Genomic DNA, 19,851 nt, shown 5'->3' with positions numbered 1-19,851 from the left:
AAGAGAGAAGCATAAAGGAACCCACCACATTAACAATTATATTTACTGGGGACGAAAGAACCGTTTTTACACGGAGCGTCGACGATTTCAACGGCCTCCAGCTTAATTTTACGCCGGGTGCTTGCCCGCTGCTCCCCGCTATCGCCGGACGTTTCTCCAAAATGAGCGCACAATGACTCGAGCCTCCCCTACCGTTTTACTTCATCGAGTCTGGAAGGAACAAAAAAGAGGAGGGAACGTGTAAAAATGCAGTTCCACTGCCAAGGAAATGAAAGAAGAAAATAAACCGATGAAGAGAGAGAGAGGAGTTTTCGGGCGTGTGGAAACGACGCGCCGTAAAAAGAAGAGGTGATTCGTATTCCGGGAGGAGGATCGGGATAAGCGTCATCGCATTTGGAGATGGGAATCAAAGAATTACAAGTGAGGCATCGGAGGAGGAGGTGGTGGAAGAGAGGGAGTGGAGGTGAGGGCGGGAGAGTGAAAGAGGAGCCCCCCCGAGAAACCGGTTACGAAGCGATATTGGAGGCCATGCGGGTGAAGTCGGGAAGGGGATTGGCTTCTTTTTGCGAGAGAGAGAGAGGGTGGTTGGGGCTCTCCTATGCCCTTATCCTGTTCACTTAAACAGCAGTCATTCGAAGAATCGTTTCAGATGGCCTCTGGCACTCTGGAACATTGTTCTTTCTCATTTGAAGGGAATCTAACTAAGTGGTTGAATGCGGGATGTCAATGGATTTTCTCATAAATAGATAAACTGGAAAAAGGACGTGGTTGCCATAAAATTTATGGCGATTGAGGAATTTTTTATCCCAATATTACGTATGTATATATATATATATATATATATATATATATGTATATGTATGTGTGTATGTCTACGACTATATATATATGTATATGTTTGTCTACGACTATATATATATATATGTGTATGTATACATACATACATTCATTCTTATGCATGCTTGTGTGTGTATATAATATATATATATATATATATATATATATATATATATATATATATATATATTATCGATATTCAACATCAAATAAGGCCTTCGATATCCCTGGTCTTAGGTAGAGGTGATGGTACACAGCGGGCCATGCTTTCGATAAGCAGAGAATCAACTCTATATTTTCATCCCGACTAAACAACAAGTTTGCGAAATAAATAGCAGGGTTAACTTACTCTGCTCTTGTGTGTGTGCATATATATATATATATATATATATATATATATATATATATATATATATAATTAGGTGATCTGCCGGTTAAGGTAGGATTTTGGATGGACGTAATTACTAATTAAATAATTTGTGGCCCCTAGCAAAACACAACATCCTTCTCTACATCTGGTCCCTCTTCAGCTCGGAGTACTTTCTGCCTCCCTTCATCCCGTCCAACATCCCTATCCTGTTCCTTCCCTTTCCTCGTTTGCCTAACATTGTCCCCTCAATTACAGTCTTCAACATCCCGCTGCCGGTCAATACCCCCCTTCAGCCACTTTTCCTGCCTCCATAGGATTGCTCCCAACAAACCCCTCTCTTCACCCACCATACCAAGTACTTCCTCGCTTCTTTTATTCTCTGTCCATTTCACCTTCTCCATTCTTCTCCACACCCACATTTCAAAAGCCTCCAGTCTACGTCCATCCTCTTGCTTCAATGACCACGTTTCCGCGCCGTACATAGCTACGCTCCATATCAAAGTTTTTATGAGTCTTTTCTCAACGTCCTTACTCAACGTCCCCGTCATCAAATCCCTCTTCCTTGTGAAAGCCTCTTTACCTAGCGCAATTCTTCTGTTTACGTCCTTACTACTTTGACCGTGTTGGACCAAAACACCTCTACCTGCTCGAGTTTTTGCCCTCATATTTTATGTTAAGCTTTAAATATATATATATATATATATATATATATATATATATATATATATATATATATATATATATATATACATACATACATACATATATTTAATTTTATGGGAAAACACATGAAATATTTAAAATGAGCTATAGTAAATGCAATAACTAATCAGACCCATTTCTTTCTCATAGGGTTTTAATAGGACTTTCCTGGCCTTTTTAAATTTCCTTAAAACATGTTTTTTAACAATTGTTTAATAACTCAAAATAGATTACTCGAAGGTTTAACAGTGTAAATAAATAATTATTGAAAACATGAATTAAACAAATCCCTGAGTACCGTTAATTGGATAAGGTTAATCTCCTATTTCAGTGATCAACATCTATATAATGGATGAACGAAACAAATCTGCATTACATTAGTTAAGAATCAGATATTTCTTTCTACGTTTTGTAACTAAGCCGTCACTGATACTAATGATGACTTGAGGACAGAATTGGTAGCAAGAACACATTATAAACAAAAGGAACATTTTTAAATGTGAATTGCCGGCTTCTAAACCTTCTTCAAGACGACAGATTGACTGCCAACGTACGCTAAAAGACGCGGGGACGAGGGTAGATGGAAATGCAGGTGCTTTTGAGATTCCGCATGTTAGACCTGTGGTCCATTTGAGGGAGAAAGAATGTGCCGGAGTACATTAGGTAAGAAAAAATAGAGTCTTGGAATGAAAGACGAGATGATTAGTTTTTTATTTCTTCTGACCGGGTGGAGATAGGGTTAAAAGCGGTTTGAAAAATACATTCCGGGACTGCATGCGGTGAAAGTGGAACTGGAATTGTTTGAGTCAACGAGAGAGCCATTAGGTGACACCGTGGAAGACTAGATATATCGCGGAAAGTAAATTAAAAATGATTAATCCAGATTATCGAACAAAAGATTGTAAAGGATGGAGAATTTTGTTGAGAATAACCATTATTTTGTAAGATATCACAGGGTTAAGAGTAATAACTTATTTTTCAATGCATTAGTTAGACATGAATATCCAAAAACCGACTGATAACCTTGTAATAAAATACTAACAAAAATATTGACGAATTTTTAGACTACTACAGAAAAAGTTTAAATTACATTGAAGTGGTAAAAAGGAAAACTCAAATTAAAATGCTAAAAGATACCATACTAAAAATAAAAACGTATTACTGAGTAAAAATTGTTCCATAGTAGACATTTTTTTGCTATTTAGGAACAAAAATATAACGGTTTTTTTATTTAATATAGTTTCAGTAAAGAATAAATACGGAAATTAACTCATATTATTCGTAATTTAGGCATAATATCTATCTAATCCAACGTTTTTATTCATTTACATGTCTGATATCCAACCTTGAATAGTAGGGCATCGACGAATAAACACGAAAGGCTCAACGGTTTTGATATGTTATTTCCGAATTCCGAAATGGCGGAGCATGATTAGAGCGGCCGCATGACTTAAGGAAAGAAAACAGTAAAGTAAACTGACAACGAATTTCTCGTGAAATTCGTTTCCTCTTCCTTGTGATCACGACGTTGGCTAAAAGTACGAGAAGATGACATGAGTAACCTTGCGATTCATGCTGTTAGATAGCATCCTGAAGGAAAAGGAATCCTGTTCTGAGATGGGAGAAAGACCTTGAGACCCTTGTTGCAAAATGAACGATGGGAGGGCTGGAAATCGTGTGGAGTGCTGAGAGCCATGAGCGGAAAAAAGAATGAGGAAGAATCTGAAAATCTTAAGGAAGTGAAACTCCTTGGGTTGGGTGGAGAGATGCCCAAATAGGAGAGTGACTCTTGAATGGGAGAGACAGTGAAAGAACATGCGGAAGTCAAAGAAGAAATGAAGAGAATGAAGGAAAGAGAGAAATTGAGAGAAAGAAGGAAATAGAGAGTGAGCGAGGGAAAAACGAGCTTAGCACTGTCGAACCAACCGAGGTAATGACAAGAACAGAGACGTAACAGTGAATTAAGAGAGAAACGGGGGGTTGAGCCTTTTGACAGCTGTCTGAGGGAACGGGGAAGGAGTGAGGAGTGGGAGAAGTGGCTAGAAGCAAAACGCGACGTTTGGAGAGAGAGAGATAGAGAAAGAGAGAAAGAGAGAGATATAGAAGGAAACAAAAAAAAATAATAATCCCCTAATCCCCTTTTCAGTCCCATATTTGTCTTCTCTATCCTGAGAAAATATGTCATCAAGAATTAAAGTTCCTCTCAACTTAAGGTTTAAGGGATATGATTCTTCGTAAGCTCTAAAATAAACTTGGAAATGACTCTCAATGATGGAAACTCTCAAAGAATAGCAATAAATTGAGTGAAGTAATGAAATTTAACTGCCAAGCAGAAGCCGAAGTTGACCATTCTCTTAAGCGAATATAATATAGTATATCTAAAACACGATGAAAGGAAAATGATATATTGATCAAAAGAGAATGTAGTGAGAAATTTTCGGCCATTTTTGTACCTTAACTCTTATCTTTTATTCTCCAGGTAAACTCCACTATTCTTTGACATTAAATATCCTGCTCGAAAAATAAGAAGGTATTTTCAGTCACAACAGATTTTGCGTTTAACAAGAACACCTTTTCGGCTACGAATAAATGTGGCGAATAAGCATGTAAAGATATATATTAGTGCATAAAGTTTTACATAAGCATATGCATTCATTAACATAAAATGGAGAAATTTATTATATTTTTATTTTATGATTAAAAGATTTGCATTAAATCTATTGGAAACAATATTTTCCTGATATGACTGTACCGGGCAGTGCCTTCATACCTTGTAGGATCAGTGTTGTGGTGACCTTCAACATGCGTCAAGCGCTAATCGTCTGCGTGCGTTTGTTTAGGCTAGTTCGTGTTTTTAGTGGACCTCTTTCGAGTGCCTCGGGGAAACGTAAAATACAGCGAACAGTGGCACGCCATCAATTTTGTTTCGGACTGGGGAATGAGTAAAGAGACTTTGAGCATGATTCACCAAGTGTTTAAGGGTGATAGCATGTTACGAACTCCAGTTTGTAAGTAGCAAAAGCTATTCAAAGATGGTCCCGCGCTGGATTGCCGTAGACGTCAAGAACCGATGACAAACATGGAGCGTGTACATGAAACGCTGAATTAAGACCATCGGTTTGGTGTGCGTATGATTGATTCATATCGGCATTGATAAAATGACAGCACATATATGTGTTATTACTAAAAATTTGGCAATGCGAAATATTTGCACCAAAATTTGTCCCGTAGGTACTGACAGACGACCAACAGCGGAGTCGTGTCTTCTTGCGAAGACCTTCCGCAACGCGTTGTAGAAGACCCTGACTTTTTGGATGGACCCCACTTGGCACCAACAGATATTTCTATTCCTTAAAGTGAAAATGTGAAATCCTTCCTCAAAGGATACGATCATGGAAACCGAAGTAACGCCAAAGAAGCTTGAACGCGTACCCTTAAGGACCTTCCGCAAATCTGCCTAACAGGGAGCCTTCGAGTCTTGAAAAAACCGCTGGTAAACGTAAGTCGAAGCTCAAGGGATGTACTAGGAAGAATTTCAAGTCATTTTAGCTTCATCTGAAATAAATAAATTTTTTCCTAAACTTTTCCTGATATTTTTAATACAAACCTTGTAAATGTATAAATGAGGGGTTTGACAAGCCAATCAAACTATTCGTAAACTAAGCAAATCATTCGCGTTCAATTTGCTGGTTTTAAACATTAACATTTTAGCAGTAATTGTATTTCCGAAGTATCAGATTCTCACTTTGAATTTGTTACAGTCTTTTCGATGCCTTTTAAGAGTATATGTTTAAAAATTCATTATACGAACTGGAAAATCGTCATTGTCATCAAATTTTGATCAAATTGTTTCAATGAATTTATTCTTAGAAATTAGTTCCGAAAGCAAAGTAAAACAATTAAAGAGGAACAAATCGAAAAAATAACGAAAATTAATGATTTTTTCGGTTTCATTTTTTCCCGGACGTCAACTTCCGGCTTCACCAGCTATAGATAGATAGATAGAGGTCTTTCTTTGGGAGAAATTGAGACCAAATGGTCCATCTATAAGACTGGAACCAAAAGGAGTGGCGTTGTGTTGGCAACTCGGAGGAAATTTATAAAGGAAAACTGGAGTTACGGCACGCAACTGAAGAATCACATACCCCTACACACGGTAAACTCATGAACAAGTCGGATTCTTCTGTGATACTTCGCTTTTGTGGCAGGCAACGTGCACTCGGCTACTCACACAGTGGGGTGCAAGGGTCACGGTCGCCTCAAGCTCTTCAAGAGGACCTACCAAACTATATACAGAAGTACGGAGTAAACTCACTGTGTCAGAGGGAATTGCTTCGGGAGAATGCCGGTTTCCTGTAACCTTAACACGACAACAGGTTGGCTAACGGGATACTGTTTCCTCTTCAGCAAATATACGAGACACCATCCAACTGAAGGTGTCTAACCTTATTTTAAAAGTCAATGTGCTATTGAGAAAAAATAAAAAGTAAGGGGATTTAATTCCATTCGTATTCTAGGTCGGCACTCCTCTGGTGCTTATAGTATGATTTTATGATTTATTATATACTAAATCTCGACAAATAAGTGTAATTTTCACTTCTTCGTTTCATAGTGTTCATAAAATGTGTATCTCTCATCATCTAAATACCAATATGTGTATTAAAATATTGCAAAATAATACAACGACTATACTATGTCTTTTAAAACTCATTAAAACAATTATTGAACTTAAACAATATATTACTCTAATATTGATAACCCATAGGAGATAACATTTACGAAAGAAGAGATATAGGCCAATCAGGTAATCATAGAAAACTATGACTTAATATTCAATATTTATGCCATTGAAAAAATAATATCATTCAAGTTTGATTAATACTTGATTTAACAGGCATAAAACTAGGATTAATAGAAATGAAAATCATTGCTGATCGCATGAAGACATTGTTCCTGACAGTAGAAATGCAAGTGATAATTTTAATATTTGGTAATTATTAGTTTACAATCATCAGCAACACTTGTATTTCAATGAAATATTTAAATTAGTATTGCCAATAATCATTTCGACTTATAATTCAATTTCTAGTGCAAAAGCTCATAAATTATTCTTTATTTTTTAAATAAAAATGAAAACAAACGAACGCAGTGTTAACAGGAAAAAAATTTCAAGTAAACTTGGGCACGCCAAGCAAAATAAACATCAGGGCTTTCACGGAAAGAAACCAAAATAAAAAACAATTAAGGAAAAGCAAGAAGTGGTGACCCAAAATTTTAATCCCTGGTCTTGAAAGCACCTCTTAGTCCCCCGCAAGAGTGTATCTCCTTCCGAGCGCCGGCGGCAGGCCTTGGGGGCAACACACACTCGCAACCACGAGCTAAGCCCACATGCTGCCAAAAACACAATCCCCATGCCCTCCTCTCCTCCTCCCCCTCACCAACCATCCCCCACGCGAACACAAACGGCGGCGGCGTTCACGTGGCACGCGTCATTTAACCGAGTCCCGCGACCACACTCGGCGGCAGCGGCGGGAACTCCCGGAGGGGCCGCCAATTCCTCGCCCCTCCACCAGTCCTTAGAGTAGGGGTGGCGGGGGTATGGAAGCGGGGAAGGGGGCGGGGAAAATGGGGGTAAGGAAGATGGCAGCAGGCCGTCGCAGCGAGGCTCAACCTCTCCTCACCAAACCTATCCAACCCCATCTCGGCCCATTCTCTAAAGTAACGTTCAACACCCAACTCCCGCTAACCTCTCTTTACCGTCCCTCACCCCGTACAAGCACGCACACGTAGGTACTGAAACAAGCTTTGCACACGGCTCAACCAGCCACCTCCACGACTCCATTCTCTCCGCCACCCCCACATCGCAACGGAGGCATTTCGTCCCGTTACCCTTTCCAACCCATCCGACGAATTATGCACGGCCATTAGCGCGCGCGAAGCTCACTTCGTGGGCAAGCACACATACTCATCACACGCACACCAGCGCGAACCCTCACACACACGGACTCAGAGAACGCGAGTGGGTGCCAGGGCCAGGTTCTTCATATGCATATGCTTTTCTCGAGCTTAAATTGGGAAAAGGGACGTATTTCTCAACGCCGCGTTGCGTGAGGGTGAGGTGGAGGAGGAGACGAGGGAGGAGAAGAGCATAGCGGCAGCTTTCTGGGTGAGATTAAATTTTCGAAGGGCACGAGGGAGTGGAGTGTAGGAGAAGCTGACGCTACGTGTGGAGTGCTAGGAACGACTCAAATGTGTGCAAGGCTATTAGGACTCTTAAAAGGAACTGGATGGCTAAAAAGGGTTCCAAATGCTGTTTTTCAAATACCTAACGTAAATATTTTAACTCACGAATACTTCTTGGATTAATTAATGGATGTGAAAATAGCGGCAATGTGAGCATAAGAATGGCATTAAATGAATACTAACTTTCAAAAATCCCTTGATTATAATTGTCAATAAATATACAAATTTCAAAGTTCATAATCTTGAGGTTTTTCGAAACACAAGCCATTCATCTGCTGATAGTTACCATTTTGTAACAACGGTGTGCTAATCATTTCTTTCAGCGGAGTCTCTCTACAGAATCTTCACCTTACATTATTATACCACAATATTAACACTGGTAAATTCCACGTTTCCTAGTATAATTATCAATAACATAGTCTAGTTTGGCATGTTTAAAAACAGAGGTGAAACTATCATCCTTCAATTGCTATTCCGATGATATTTATGATTAAAATAGTGTCTTAAAAATATAGAAAATTTCTTTAAAGTTGAAAAGTAGACCTTGAAATTTCAATTTAAGCATCAATTTTGTAAAAGAGTTATTAAGTCCCTGTTACAAAGGCGTTTAAATTCTCTTACAAAAAAGGAAAAAAGAAACGAGAAAATAGGATTAAAAAAGGAAAAAAATCAGCTAATGATGGTTATTTTATAGTTCAAAAAACACCGTAAAAGAATTATTTGTAGCCTTCCAGTCTCTTTTAAGAGATTTTGAGGATGAAAATCCTGGGATCATAAAGGTTTGAGGGCTAAAATCAATTTTTAGAAAACCTAATTAGAAAAAATTTCAAATTATAAAAACCACGTGTACGGCATTTTCCAACTAATATTGGCCGAGTTCAATTTTCTCGCGGCCAAACGTGCACATTTCTTATTTCCGAAATAGATACTAAAAATTAAGGCTTTAGATAAAGATTTTTCGTAGTGCCGAAATTCAGCAAAGCCTCATTCATAATGCATTGATGATATGGCTATTTGAATGCATGGATTCATTGGTTCATAGATATTCTAGCCGAACCATGATTGTCACCCTAACCCAGTTTTAAAAACCTAGCGAGAACTATAAATAACCCAACCAGCATCCTAAAAATATTTTCACAGAGTACTTTTATTATTTATAACGAGATTATACTAAGAGTACCTGCATGACATTTCAAATGAAACAATTTTAATGATAAGTAAAAACGAAGCTACCCCGACACATGCATTGGAATATTTTGATATCTTTTTGTTTTAGATATCAGAAGTATTTTTCTTTACTTTCATTTCCCGTTATGTATCAAATCATACCATTTTTTAGCAGAATTATTAATGAAATGTTAACTAATAACTACAAAAATAAATACAGAGAACGAAAAAATTCTAATTTCCTGTTAAATGAGGTGTGACGCAAATAATGATCGTAGAAAAAGAAACACCACAACATGAGTAAAACTTGAGTCCAAGTAAATTAGTCAGGCGTTTGTTAGGAAAATTCAATGGCACACTGAACTTCTAACCACGAGTGTACGCTCCAAACGCACAGCATACATTTTCGCAGCGTGAGGGGTACACGGATAAGCGTTGTGTTCCCTTCTCAAAGGCAGTTAATCCGTCACTGATGACGCACTGATCATTAACTTGCTGCGGGTGAGGATCCAGTGAAAGGGTTTCCCGCTCGCTATCTCTCTCACCCCCACTTCGGGTTTACTGCTCACGATCTATACCCCTTTGAAACTGGAATACTACATTAAAAATCCAGCTTCCCATCCATTTGTTCACCGAATACATGAAATTAATCAAGGACTAACTTAATTACTGGTATTTTCTATAATTGTGTGGTGCACATAACATTCGTTCGAATGATTAAATTTTTCAGGCATACCTGTATAACTCTGTTTGGTTAATATAAAGTCATTCATTCATGTTAAGGGTTACACAAATGTAATAATGCGGGAAGTAGCAAAAGGAGAAATAATAACTAGTGCACCTTTGTTTTGGGGAGTAAAAACTACTCTTATGCTGGTAAAATATGTTAGTAGCCTAACTAACACACATACACTTGGGTTGTTCAATAAGTCCTTGCGATAAAATAGAATGTCATAATTTTGGATATATATTTTCATTTTTAAACACAATTTGCTTTTAGCTCGACACAATGTTTCCAGCGCTGATCTCTTTCGGGGTTAACCCTATTAATAAGTAGTAGAAGTATTAAATCGCTGTGAAATAATCCTTTTTTCCATTTTCTAAATAAAAAAATGCTTGTTTCTTCAATCGAGTAAGAAAACGAAACCACGAGATGAATTTAGCTAAAACTTTAACATCAGTCTGATGAGAGATGAGGTTTACTAAAAGCCAACTAAACCGATACTACGAGCACCATCTCTTGAATACTCCAAAGACTTATTTAAGGACCTAGGTACAAACTGTCCACAAAAGAACATGATTACAATTTCTAATATAGGAATGCATGCATATGAAAATTCAAAAAAACACAGGTCACTATTGAAATTTCCAGAGCAAAATTTGAGTTGGACAATTATAGAATCCAACACACCTACCAATCATTTCAGCAGTATTCCATTAATACTTCGGTCAGCGACCTGAGAAACATAAAGTATCTCGAATAAGTAACTGCCTTTATGATACAGCACAAAAATCAGTGCATATAGTAACTTTTTCTAGCACGGAGGGAAAAAGGGCAAATAGTCAAGCTCGCAACATGCAAAAAAACACCTGATGGAACTGAAACCACGAGACCACAGGGATGCAAACTCTTCCCATTAAATCCCATGCAACCTATCCCTCTGTATGAAATTAGAGAGGAGACAGATACATCTCCATAATCCCTTGGGCAAAGGACCGAGAACTGGATACGGCCGTGGGACGTGAGTCGACGTTCCTTGCAAAGAGAGCAGACCGAGTGGAGGAAAGAGGTGGATAGAAGAGTGGAAGCGGACGTGGAAAGGGGAGGGAGGAAGAAGAGGTGACCGATTTCGGGGTCGGAAGTCGGTAACCAACGTGCTTTGCCAAACGTTTTCTAGGACCGATAACGAGCTCCTGACCCGTAGCTTTGCCCTAAAAACGGCTTCAAAAACGTTTGAGGAGTGCATGAAAGGTGGATTTTGCAGAGGCGAGGGCGGTAAGAGTGGAGGAAGGCTGGGATGCGTGCTGACGCGGTTGAAGAGGGATGAAAGGGGGGGGGTGGGTCAAACGAGGGACTAAGGAGATGCTTGCGGCGGAGAGGATTTGCGGCAACTGACGCTCACAAGGAATACATTTTTCCTCCAGACTTATTCCGAATGATATATTTGAGGGACAGACCAGATACTAGTATACCTGCGTTTTAATCGGATAAACAGTGCGGATATTACTTTCAAAGTTGTTAGTTTCCGAAGCAAATAGTTGCTCAAAGTAAAAAACCTACCTGCATGAAGGCAGTTTCCTAAATTATATGTCATGACAAGTCGATATTGTTTGAAATGGAAATTTAAACATACTGCAGTAATAAGAACGATAGCAACAAGTTAGCCTAGATCGTACTCTTCAATGCAAATCTCGCCGAAATATAAAAAAGACAGAAAGCCGAATATTTTGGTAATTTTTATTCAATACATATAAATAGAAGGTTTGTTTTAAAAGTAGCGGAAACAATTTTTTCCCGACACCAAGAACCGATGACAAAGTACAACGTGTGCGTGAAGCACTTAATTCAGACCGTCGGTTAAGAGTGCGCGTGACCGCAGATCGTATTGGCATTGATAAAATGACAGTGTTCATATTATCACAAAAAATTTGGCGATGCGAAAGATCTGCACTAAACTCGTCCCGAAGGTCTTGACAGACGACCAAAAGCAGAGTTGAGTGTCTTCTTGCTAAGACCTTCTGCAACGCTTCGTGACGATTTCCCGACCCCCTTATAGTACTGACTTGGCCCCAGCAGACTATTTTCTATTCCCAAAAGTGAATTCCTCCCTCAAAGGACACCACCATGGGATGATAGGTAATGCTAAAAAAGCTTAAACGCTAACCCTCAAGAATCTCCCTGAACCCACTCACCCACCAGGGAGCCTTCAATTCGTGGAAAAGCTGCTGGCAAAAGTGTGCCTACGCGTAAGGGATGTACTTTGAGGACGAATTTTGATACATTGCAGCATAATCTAAAATAAATCTATATTTTCCGGAAATCTTCCCGAAACATTTTAGATGCAAGAAGAATATTGCGCCACAATTAATCTTTCAAATTGCATTGGCACTAATTTCCGTATTAAAATTTTGAATTCAACAAACGTTTAAAACCCCGAACGTTCAATCATGGATTTTATTTTACATATTGATGTCAATACGTATAGACACAAATGTATGAAAAGAGAAATCGTAATATATTTAAAAATATGTATTTATATAAATTTACGAACCAAAAGAACAAAATCCACTGAACTCCTGAAATGACACACTGAAATTACGGTATGTTTCAATGACACTGCGTCTCCGCAGAAATAGGACTCGTTGAAGGAATGTTTACACTTTATTTAAAATAACAACTCAATACCGAATGATTTGATAAAACTGATTCTTTTAAAAATAGAGATATTAATTGATAATTGGAAGACAGTGCCTTAAATATTTTCTTTAAATAGTGATATTCTACTTCGCATGGATAAAAGTTGGCCTTATGAATATTTTTGAGTTTTAAGAATCGTGGTATGCATTTTATTTCAAATAGAAAAACAAAAATTTTATTTCGAATACGTATGTCAATAAAAACTCACTTTGTGTTTAGAACTGATGAATTGTAATAGTTGAAAAAAATCTAATCAATAAGTACCAATATTTGCAATGCAAACACCTGTGAAAAAAATGTATCTAAAACCATTTGTGAAGCACAGTACCATGATTTAAATAAGCTCTCTATTCGATTGGACACTTGAAACAGAGAGGATAAACCGATAAAACGATGAATTCGCGTTTTTACTGCTTACATTTTTACCGGTATCCTGTATATATTCTGAATTCCACGAGTGTAAATATATTTATAAAGTTGTGCACAAATATTCCTAGAGAATGCCAACGCGCATTGAGAATAATAGAATTTATCAAATCAAAATTTTTTATCTATATGAGCGTCTAACCCAATCCTTGTATGTTTGTATGCAATGAAACCAGGCATGGTGAAAATACTTCCTTTTACGCATTTTCTGAGATTAAGTTTGCTACGTGCGGTGAAACTCAACATGCAATGTATACCCGTGTCGTATTTTCAGTCTTATCCTTGTCCAGAAAAATATCCTAGGCAGGTGAAACTCTTAACAGTAAAATTTCATTCAAAGCATTAATTTGTTCATTAATTAACAGCAACACATGGTTTGTATAAAAGGTTTCGGGAAAAATTTCGGAACAAATAGATTCATTTTAGATATTGATGCAATGTTCCAAAATTCGTCTGAGTACCTCCATTAGACTTCGGCACACTTTTGCCAGCCACTTCCACGAATCGAAGGCTCCCTGGTAAGCGAGTTCCGGTAGGTTCTTGAGGGTAACCGTTCAACCATTTTCAGCGTTACAGGTCCTTTTTTTACCTCTACTTACGGTCCCATGGAGGTGCTCTTTGAAGGAGGATTTCACTTTTGGGAATAGGAATTAGCCTGCTGGTGCCAAGTAAGAACTGTAAGGAGGTTGGAAAATTGTCGCGAAGCGTTGCAGAAGGTCTTCGAAAGCAGATAATCACCTCTACTTTTGGTCTCCGGTTAATTTCCCTTATATGAGTATATCCCTTAATTTGAACTTATAAATCAGGAAAAAATAAAATGTTCTGAATGTTTATCGGTTCCATAGTGGCCGGTTCTATTTAGGAACATTATTTACAAAGTAATTTAATTAGAAAATTCAACCACTTTTATTATCCCTCAACCATTTTCTTCCATTTTTGGGGATAGGAGATAATTTTAAGGTGATAAAAAGAAGTAAGTAATTTTTTCAGTTAGATGGATACGGCCATTAATATTACCTTATTGGTAAAAATTAAACCAAAAACTCAAAACACCTCTACTGTTAGTTTCCAACGATCTCTCTTTGAAAATTTAATTGAAAAGCATGAGTATCACCATGGCAACTCAATTGGTCATCTGGGTATACTCCGCGCACGCATTTTGAATGTAAAATAAGGCCATGAATCATTCCGGTACGCCGAAATCTCTCCTTGACCCAAGTGAAATTCGCGAGTATTGCTTGGAGAAGGAGAAGTTGAGGTCACGAAACGTAGGTGCGCAATCTATGAAATCGAGAGAAGACTTGGTGGGAGAACATGATTGAGAATAGGGTGAATGCGGTCTGATTCCCAGGCGGGTAAATCGTTTTGAGAGTGGCGGCGGACGTTTGGGTCTCGTGAATGCCGAATTGCGTGTTGGCATTTCGAAACAATTACCTAGAATTGATGAGCTGGAATAACTATTCACTGACTGGCGCGAAGGCCCGTGAAACATGCGATAATTTGTGCGTGGCCCAGATACACGAGTGATTTCCTTCCAAAACGAAGACCGAGTGCGCGACCCAGGAGCTTAAATTTAGGAATTTAGAAATATAAATGACTTCGTGGGATTAATCAAGCAATTCGGAAGGAAATTGGGAATGGGAGAATTTAGGAGGATTTATAATCAGATTTACGCATGCAAAGGTATTAAAAGTCGCATGGATACAGAGAATCACACCTTATCTTCACCTGGCACTTTGCATAAATAATGGAATAAATAAGGAAGTTATGACAAGAAAAATCTCACTCAGCGGCTTGGAAATTTTCAAAATGAAATTAGGTCGCCGGTCAGTTTTTAGTGAATAAGCTGTAGCCTTCGCTACATGATAACTGAGATGATAAATGAGAACATTATTCCCACTTATTTGCTTCTCAGCGACGCGAAGATAAATTGACCATGTCTCCAAGAAAGGAAAAAGCAAATTTCAATCAAAATAATTCACCAAAATTTTACACAAAAGTCAGGATTTGAATGCTAATTAGCCAGTAGTATTAGATTGCTGTAAATTCTAAATAATATATTCGAAAATACTTGCACTTGGAAATAGCCGATCAAATTTTTTTTAAATACCGTCAAAACACAGAGAACTTGTTATTACTTAAGCAATACTTACTTACTAGTGCGTTTGATTAGGAAAAATCTCATTTCACTTTACTCAAGTTGTCATAATGATTCGTAATAATATCTTAGAATTTGTTTGGCGCTTTAAAATATAAAAACATTAAGTAAGTTGACCGTAAAATAAAAGGGATGATGTGAAATCCTGTCTTTCTGATTTTCAAAGTACGAGTAACCTGTATAAAATATGTTAAAAGTTTGGTAAATAGTGGAAATCTTCCACATTAACATTTTCGCAATTCTATCAATTTGCGTGATCCATATTCTTATGATCATTTTCAGAAATAAATCTCGAAATGATTACTTTGAAAGCAATTAAAAACAACATTTCTAAAAAGCCCAGTAATATAACGGAAGTTTACGATAGCTTACTGAAGTTCATTATCCGAATAAACATAGAATGGAAGTATTACAGTTCAATGCTATGGTTTTTACTATGAGAAAACAATAGCAGAATATACATGTGTAAACAGTTATTAGAGAATAAAAAGATTGGCAGTGAAATGGTAGTTTGGTGAGTTATTTGAAAACAATCATTGAATTGATTACCTTGGAAAATGAATATTTGCCACGAAGAATTCTGCATGTCCGGGTTTTCACCGCGTTGTTGTTTGAAGCCGACAACAGTTTCGCCGAAGTTTCATCCGGCGTCTTCAGGTCGAAGATGAGGGACTCAGATTTTGGCCGTCCTTATATAGGTGGTCCCGTCCAAGTGCTGCTCTCTGATTGGTCCTTTTTCGGAGGACTCTCTTCCACGCGTTGTGGAGATGGTAGCCTTCATCTCTATTGAAATTCGCCGGGTGTTTGGCTATCTCAATAGCTTCTCTGATTAGGCGTGGGTAATATCTACTTTCTTTACTTATGATTGTAGCGTCATGGCTATTCCATGACGCTACAATCATAAGTAAAGAAAGTAGATATTACCCACGCCTAATCAGAGAAGCTATTGAGATAGCCAAACACCCGGCGAATTTCAATAGAGATGAAGGCTACCATCTCCACAACGCGTGGAAGAGAGTCCTCCGAAAAAGGACCAATCAGAGAGCAGCACTTGGACGGGACCACCTATATAAGGACGGCCAAAATCTGAGTCCCTCATCTTCGACCTGAAGACGCCGGATGAAACTTCGGCGAAACTGTTGTCGGCTTCAAACAACAACGCGGTGAAAACCCGGACATGCAGAATTCTTCAAGCCACCGCCGCGAAAATCTACGCAGCCAAATATTTGCCACGGTTGAGATAAAAACTAAAGAACCTATCCAAAAGTTGAGGATAATTTTTAGATTTGAACAAGTCTATTTTTGCTGGATTCTGAAAATCATAAAAGAATAATGAAGGGTATTAGGGAGGGATATTTCAAATTTAGACAATTCCAAATTCAATGTAAAACAGAATTATAATAAACCTGTAAAACTGTGAGATGTGCTCGTATCTGTAGTTCTTCTGAACGAGAATATTTTTGAAGTGAAAATGTGTTTATAACTTCATACAATGATCGACTAATTATGAAACCATGTTTGTATGATCACTGGCGCGGGTTTCACTTTCCCCATAAATCACAACACCAATGTCCATATTTCCGTCCATTTTTACTTTTACAGTGATGTAAAACCACTTCACGGCTTAAGGCAATGTTATTTAATGGAGTGGTCGTAAGTACTTAGTTTATCTTTTCCATGTGAGATTTTTTCGAGCATAAGGCCGCAAGAATTAATTGCAGACTTCATCGTAAGATTTCATTAAATATATTTATCGAAGCTTCGGTCAATTTATATATTTAATTTTCTGCTATTTTTTTTGACGGTATTTCTGCTGAGATATATTATCAAAGACATAAAAACCAATACTGAATTAAGAAAAAAGCCGGGTATAGTACTTACAGGTTGTAATGGACATCCGCCATGTTGCTCCGGTATTTTAGCGCCATCTTGTACGCTCGCTCGGCTTCTGCTGTCCGTCCTTGCGAACTAAGGACATTTCCCAGGTTTCCGTACGCTGAAATAAGGAAAGAAAACAATTAAGAACTAGAAATAAGTCTGCCACTTTGAATTTCACTGATTATGGAGTGAATACGAAATTGATCACAAATACGCAGTCTTCCTCCCTCTTATTCGCAGTGAGAAGTTAATTTGCAGAGTAAAATTGACTACATCCTTCTGAGGAGCTCACACGTAACGAGAAACCAATGTTTTTAAACGAGTATTTTATTGAAAATTTCGAAAATAATGTCACAGTTGGGGGTGAATCTCGCACAAAGCATTCTATTGGAAATCACGAGTCGACAAAATCCTATTTTAATGCTTTAAAAAAATGCAAGCATTTATTTCTCATATGCCCTGAGCCTAGAAAATTAACTTAATGTCTAGTATAGTTTTAATCTAAAATATAAACATTTATAGATCAAGGGCTAAATGAATCAACACATAAAAGATGCATGTGTCCACAAATATTTGCAATTATCTCATTATAATTTTTTGAAAAATGTTCACATTAGCAGAATGAACTTATACTTGTCACAATAAGGAAATTACCAAGTACTCAGACACTGTTTGAGAGGAATAAAAACTAATAATTTGATGATATGGTACATATACAATTAATAGATTTCAATATAACCGCCACCATGCATATTAAGCAAAAATTTAACCATGGGACGTTTTTGTATCAAAATGAATTTGATACATGCAGGCGAATCGTCCTTAATAATTAAGTTCAGAAGGCACCGTTTGGATGAACATACTTTGCTAAAATAACCTTGATGCCATTTATTTCCCTATTGGTATCTATAAAATAAGAAAAAAATAAACAATTGTTTCTTTTAGTACAAGACCCATAATTCACGTACGGATGTTAAAAAAAATAAAATTGACAAAAAGTAGCAGGAATGAGAAGGAACGTGGAGGATGGCATGGTGAAGGACGAAGATAAAGGCAGCGAAGGAGAGGTTTAATGCGTGGGATAGTGTGGAAAATACATGAAACCTAGGGGAACAAGAGCACGTCAAAGAAGGAATTTCTCTAAAAACTCTTCGCTCCCAGACGAGAAAGGGATTCCAGGCGTACCACCACGTCACGACCCCTCAATACCAAGGATCCATTGTATAACATTGCACCCCTCTTCACAACCAAAAGCGGCTGCCCTTGTCCCCTTTGACACATGCCGTAGTCAAATCCCGGTTCTATACGCATCTTCTGCGTCCTTTGCGCACCTAAACGTCCCGCCGGTCTGCACCTCCACCATTCCGGGAAAAGGAAGGAAGGAGTACTGCAACATTGGTTCAATGAGAAAATTGCCTATGAAACACGCTCTTATAAATGGAGTGTGACACAAATGGATCGATGGCTTGAAGGATAGCGGTAAGTGTATATTTATGCATGGGCTCACAAATCTTAGGCATTTGATTTTTAAACTCCAATACGATTTCTTCATGTATAAACGTAGTTTATGCTTTAAAGTTACCTCCCTGGACTTTAAAGAGTTTTCTACTAGCGTGACCAAAAATAGCCATCACCTCAAAATTATTCGTTTTAATGTACGCCCTAAAAGTCGTTTCGAAATTATGAATTCAAACAGCAATCAAATGATGAGTTTAGATTTCATAAAGAAAAACTGCCTAGATGTAACTTCAATTGTTTCAATGAACAATGGAATTAAAAAAAACTGATTCATGAGACTAACTTTTATTTTTAGCGCGCTGCACGAAATCCCTTGAATATTTCGTGAATTTGTATTCTGAACATTTCGCAACATTCTGAATTTAAATTACCACAGCAATTTTTATATAGTCTTTCCTTTATCTCCAAAACGGATTTAGTCTTGGATTTGGGAAACCACCCATTCCTCATTTTGCGTCGAAAATAGAAGCCCTTATCTTGGATAATGATTTTTAATTGCTCGTTATCAATTTTTTTTTATTATCATGCAAATTTTTTAAAACTGCTATTTATTTTTTGAGCAGGATATAACGTAAGTTAACGTTAAAGATCACCATTTTGGGCTTCGATTAAACATTAAATTATTTAAAAGATGATTAATATGACAAAGGCGACACTTTGGTAACATTTCTCGTAATAACCTGAAACTTTATAAAAATTCAACCATATATGAATCTCAAATGTCATGTCCTACCGTTAACTATTACAATATTATAATTTTCATGATCAGCTAACCGATATTAAAACGGGAATATTAACCGTTGTTTTAAAGAACAGTTATAGGCGTAAAAGCAAAACTATTACTTCAACCTTAAAATTAATTTTATTTAAGCTAAGCGTAAAGCAACGGCATATACTACATTTAATTTCTGGATGGATTACAAAATAAATAAATGACGGAATAACTGTATGGTAGGCTGGATAAAACCTTATCGACAAAAGTATCTTAGAGCAGATGGCATCTACTTCATTCCTTTAACCCAATTTCTACATGAGATAACAACTCCACATAATGCTAGCTATATAATCCGCAAGTGCATCCATTTCCTGCGGCATTCCGCTTCCGCCGTTCTGGACATCACTTATGTGCTAAAC

At 37.6% G+C, this 19,851-nt stretch overlaps 1 protein-coding gene across 1 annotated transcript in view; it reads right to left on the bottom strand.

Moving 5' to 3' along the window:
* Window positions 1–19,851, bottom strand: part of LOC139698055 (protein O-mannosyl-transferase TMTC2-like) — a 477,430-nt gene that overhangs the window by 410,484 nt on the left and 47,095 nt on the right. Inside the window, exon 2 of the mRNA XM_071596920.1 lies at window positions 17,203–17,317. Within this exon, the coding sequence (XP_071453021.1) occupies window positions 17,203–17,317 (115 nt within the window). The remainder of the gene's footprint in view (window positions 1–17,202; window positions 17,318–19,851) is intronic.

This window comes from Hetaerina americana, unplaced genomic scaffold, assembly GCF_022747635.1.
Source record: "Hetaerina americana unplaced genomic scaffold, ioHetAmer1.1.p SCAF_8, whole genome shotgun sequence".
In the NCBI taxonomy this organism is placed as follows: domain Eukaryota; kingdom Metazoa; phylum Arthropoda; class Insecta; order Odonata; family Calopterygidae; genus Hetaerina; species Hetaerina americana.
The sequence above is the reverse complement of the archived record's forward strand: the minus strand, read 5'-3'. Positions and strand labels throughout refer to the sequence as shown.